This window comes from Penaeus vannamei, chromosome 19 (genome assembly GCF_042767895.1).
Source record: "Penaeus vannamei isolate JL-2024 chromosome 19, ASM4276789v1, whole genome shotgun sequence".
NCBI lineage: Eukaryota > Metazoa > Arthropoda > Malacostraca > Decapoda > Penaeidae > Penaeus > Penaeus vannamei.
The window spans coordinates 27,546,460-27,551,459 of record NC_091567.1 but is presented as its reverse complement, the minus strand read 5'-3'; the positions used below and the strand labels follow the sequence as shown (position 1 = coordinate 27,551,459).

Sequence of the window (5,000 nt, the reverse complement as noted above, 5' to 3'; positions counted from 1 at the left end):
CAGCCTTATTTTCCCTCTCATCCTTTCTCCTCTTCAAAAATCTTCGCACTACTGACTGGATAACAAGAGTAGCTTCCTTTCTTATAATATACTCTTTGCGTATTGTCAAACTCAAATGAATGTTGCGCCACCATCTTTGTATCTGCACTGTGCAACTCTGTATCTTCTGATATCTCTTGTACTCTAAGAACTTACGAACATGAGACTGAATGACAGTTGCTGCAACATGTTGTTCATCAAGCTTCTTTCTCACAAGTCTCCCTCTCCAGATGGCCTGAATTCTGACAAAAGCTCCTCGCACAGTATGATAGTGTTCACGCTCCGTTTTCATCAATAAAGTTGCCCGCCAGTGAACTTGTATAGTTTTAATTGCTTCTACATATTTCACATACTGTTGATGTACTAGCCATGCCCGGGTTCTTGCTTGAATCTTTGTGGCTGCTTCATGCTTTCTGTTTAGTTCTTTCCTTACTAAAAATCCACGCACAGCTGACTGAATGGTTATTACAGCAAAGCGTTTTGTCTTGTACAGCTGGTGGATTTCCTGTGTCAACATATACCTACGATAACATCTTTGAATGAAGGTGGCAGCTTCTACTTGTTGCAGGTACTGCTTCCTTACTAGATGTCTACGAATGTATGCCTGTAGAACAGTAGCAGCAGCTTGTTGCTTCTTCAAATCTTGTCTAACAAGGAACCCTCTCACAACAGCCTGTGATTTAACAAGACATTTCTTGTCATATTGGTATTCTTGTCTTACCTTTTTGCCAACAAAGTATGCACGGCAATGCTTCTGAATCGTAATTGCTCCACGTCTCTGATGCCCATATAGCTTCTTCTGCTGCCATCCACGGAACCATGACTGAATACATATGGCTGCATTTACCTGTTCTCTTAACAATTTTCTAGCCAGATAACCTCTGACACTAGCCTGAAGTATACAGACAGCCAACTTAATTTTCTTATACTCTGCTACAGCCGATTTAGTCAAGCAATGACTTCTATAAGCCTTTTGGAGAATAACTGCAGCAGTCTTTTGTTTTGCAAATTCATTTTGCAGGATGTGCATCCTCCAGAAGCTCTGAATGACCAAAGCAGCATCTGATCTTCTCTTCATTTCCTTCCTCACAAGAAAACCCCTTGCCAGAGCTTGTATAGACACAATGCTCTCTCTCATCTCCAGGAAATGTTGCCGAATGCTGTCCCCTAACATTTTGTTCCTGTAATGCCGCTGCAGAGTCAAAACTGCAGCCTTCTTCCTGTTGTAGGACAGGTATTCTTTTCTTCCCCTGAATTTTGCTTGTAGGATGGTTGCTGCCCTTTGTCTCTTTTTGAGGTGCTTTCTGGTTAAATAACCTTTAGTGGCGGCTTGCAGGATAATTACTGAATTTCTTGTTATTTTGTACTCATCTTGAATCTGTTTTCCCAGCCTATATGCACGATAGTACCGCTGAATTGTGAGTGATGCCCTCTTCTGGGCCAGGTATGCTTTGTGGGCTAGCTGGCACCGGAACCAAGTCTGTATTCTGATACAGGCAGCACGTTCTAGGTTATAATCTCGGTGTTGGAGCCATCCTCGTACCTGGAAAGAAATGTAAAAGGTGATGTGCTTAAAATTACTTTAATTATCACTGTAGAAGCTATTGAATTATATATGGTTGTGAAGGATTTCAGCAAGATAACTATCCGAGACTTAATGCTTTTTGGGGATCAGTAAACTATATGTTTCACATATTACTGCTCCTAAAGTAGCACATACTCAGATATTCCTCTGCAAACCTAAAATGTACACAGTATTTGTTAATATATATATATATATATATATATATATATATATATATATATATATATATATATCCATTGCCAAATATACCTCATGTAGACTATTGTTAAAAGTCTACCATAAACTGCAAGAATAAATAGTCATTTAGAATACCATATCTACAATTCTATGTGTATTAAGATTTCAAAATAATAAGAATGTTCTGAGTTAACTTCTTATATAAATGGTTCTAAAATAATACCTAAAAAAATTCATCAGCTACAATCAATCAATACATGCACATGCTGAAACATCCACATCTACATAATACAAGCACTTAACTCTCTGATACATACCGTTGCCTGGATAAGTATAGCTGCTTTTTTCTTGGCTGCAAACATTTCTTGGTCAGCTTTCATGGCCAGATATGCTCGAGTGTATTTCTGAAGAACCAAAACAGCAGATCTTTCGTGTTGATACTGTGTCTGTTGCTTACGCATTCTATATTTTGACTGTAATTTAATGGTGGCAGTCTTCAGGGTGTGGAACTCTTTCTGTTCCTTTCTGCCCAAAGCAATGGCTCGGTATTGCTGCTGAATAACCAAGGCAGCTCTTTGTTTCATGGCATACTGCCTCTTGGCTTTTAGCATTCTTATCCAAGCTTGAATGGCAATACAGGCCTTCTTTCTCCTCTGATACTCATTGTAAGCTTCACAACCAAGGTTCCAGGCTCTGTAACGCTGTTGGATTGTGATGGCAGCAAGACGTTTTTGAGAATAATTGCTTCTTGCTTGATACATTCTCCAGTAATTCTGTATCTTAATGCTTGCTTTCCTCTGGGTCATGTACTGACAGAGCACATCCCTTCCTAGTCTGTAAGCTTTGTAAGCATTCTGAATTTTAACAGCAGCTTCTTTCTTTCTTTGGTAAAGCCTCTGTTCCCGCTTCATTCGATACATGCTCTGAACCATAATACAAGCTGCTCTCTTTTTCTGTAAGTTTCGTCTAAGTTGGAACCCTCTGATGTGTGCCTGAAGCAGAACAGTGGCCTGCTTTAGTTTCTGGTACTGTTGTTGTACCTTTCTTGCCTCTAACCATGCATGGGCATATCTCTGAATAACTCTCACATTCTTTTTCAGATGCTGGTATTTCCTGAAGGCTATAAAACCTCTTGCATACTTTTGAATGGTGACTGCAGCACTACATTTAACAAGATACTGCTTCCTACAGTAGTACATCCTCACCTGTGACTGTATCTTGACAGCAGCAGATCTCATAGCACTATATGCATTCAGCTGCTCTTCCATCTGTTTTTTCGCACGATATTTTTGCTGGACCATTACAGCAGCAGCTCTCAGCTTCATGTACTGTTGGTGTTTTAGCCATCCTCGAACAGCAGCTTGAATCTTTGTGACAGACTTCAGCGTTTTCAAGTAATATATCCTTTCCTGATATGCTCTGAAGACAGACTGGATGATAATTGCACTAGACCTTAACCTCCTATATCGTTCATTTTCTTGCTTCATAGCTTTTGTTGCAGTATACCATCTCTGAATAGAGATTGCAGCATTTACCTCCTTGTTGTATTGTCTTCTTACCTTCCAGCCTCTAAACAAAGCCTGAATAAGTACAGCAGATCTCTTTACAAGCAAGAATTCTTCACGAACTACTTTCCCTCTCCAATTGGCCTGAACAATAACAGCAGCAGTCTTTATACTCTGATAATATACTTGATCTTGCTTCATGTACAACCATGCTCTTATGTGTGTCTGTAATGATATTACTGCATTCCTTTTCTTTCTGTAACTTTCTCTTTCCTTCCACATGCGATAAGCAGCCTGAAGACATACTGCCGCTTTCTGCTTCTCCATTAATGCCTTACGGACTTTATAGCCTCTTCTGAAAGCCTGAATCTTCACAGCTGCTTCACGCATTTTCTGGTACTTGTTTTGATGTTCTTGCATTTGTTTTCTACTTCTCCACCTCTGTTGCAAATTCAAGGCAGCTTTTTGCATATCAAGGTATGTCTTTCTCTGTTTTTTCATTTTGTAAGTCTTCTGTATGACAATGGCTAATGATCTAACGGCAGTATACTCCTTACGAACCAAGTAGCAGCGAATGTGAGTTTGCAGAGTTATGGCTACCTTCCGTAGTTCCAAGTACTGTGCTCTCATTTCACGTGCTAAGAGTGTAGCTCTCCACTTGGTCTGTATTAACAATACAGATTTTAAAGTGTTGATGTACTTCTTTTGGCAATGTAGTCTACGAACATGTGACTGCAAAAGAATGATTGACTTGTACTTTTCCAGAAAAGATCTCCTCTGAACACACATTTTAAAGAAGTTTATGATGGTTGCAGCTGCTTGGTGCTCCCTCAACTGTCTTTCATGTTCTCTCTTCTTGAGAACATTCCTCCACCATTTTTGTACTGAAACAATGGCCTTGCATTTCAGTTTGTACTCTTGGGTGAGCCTCCTGACAATTAACTTCCTCCTATATTCTCTCTGAATATGAGTGATGACTCGCTTGGTCATAAGAAACTGTCTTCGGCATTTCCAACCTCTGAAAGCTGCTTGGATAATGGCAGCAGAATTTCTTGCTTTAAGGAAGGCTTGTCTTTGGGTGTAGGCCTTCCAAGCATTCTGGATGCATGATGCTGCTTGGGACTGCTTCAAGTATCGTCCCACAATATAGCGTCTGTATGCAGCCTGGATGACATGGGCTGCACGATGCTGTAAATTGCATACAAAATTATTTCTACACAAAATGGGAACAGTAGTAGTTTTATTTATCAGGCATACATGAAACTGAATAGAAATGAAAAAGCTAATAAGATATATGATAAACCATATGACTGCTAAGGTTTACACCATGCTTCTCCCATGATATGAAATCATCATGCAAGAGCATGCAACGAGCTAATCTAACTTCTCCTCTTTGTCTGGCTACAAACAAAAAGTAACATAACAAAACAAAGAAACTTAAAATTGTGATGACTTAAAGTCCAACTAATGAGAGCTGAAACCTACAAGACAGCATAATCATGACCTACAAAAACAATAAAAACTAATAATTTCATGCATTTAAAAACTGAGATTCATATGCAAGAGAACTCCAGCTTAACCCCTTGCTGCCAGGGATGGCATGTGCATACATGCCATGCCCATTGTGTGTTTGATTTAGTAATTATTTTTAAATATTGATGGTTCCACAAGTACTAAGTCACCAATGAGCCAAT

The 5,000-nt window shown here is 39.4% G+C and overlaps 1 protein-coding gene across 2 annotated transcripts in view; it reads right to left on the bottom strand.

Moving 5' to 3' along the window:
* LOC138865048 (abnormal spindle-like microcephaly-associated protein homolog) overlaps nucleotides 1-5,000 on the bottom strand; it is a gene marked incomplete at its 5' end in the record, with an annotated part of 20,539 nt that overhangs the window by 14,115 nt on the left and 1,424 nt on the right. For both annotated transcript variants that reach the window (XM_070134136.1, XM_070134137.1), the window contains 2 exon segments: nucleotides 1-1,582; nucleotides 2,119-4,494. The exon segment at nucleotides 1-1,582 is cut by the window's left edge and continues 1,325 nt beyond it. In XM_070134136.1, coding sequence (XP_069990237.1) covers nucleotides 1-1,582; nucleotides 2,119-4,494 — 3,958 coding nt within the window.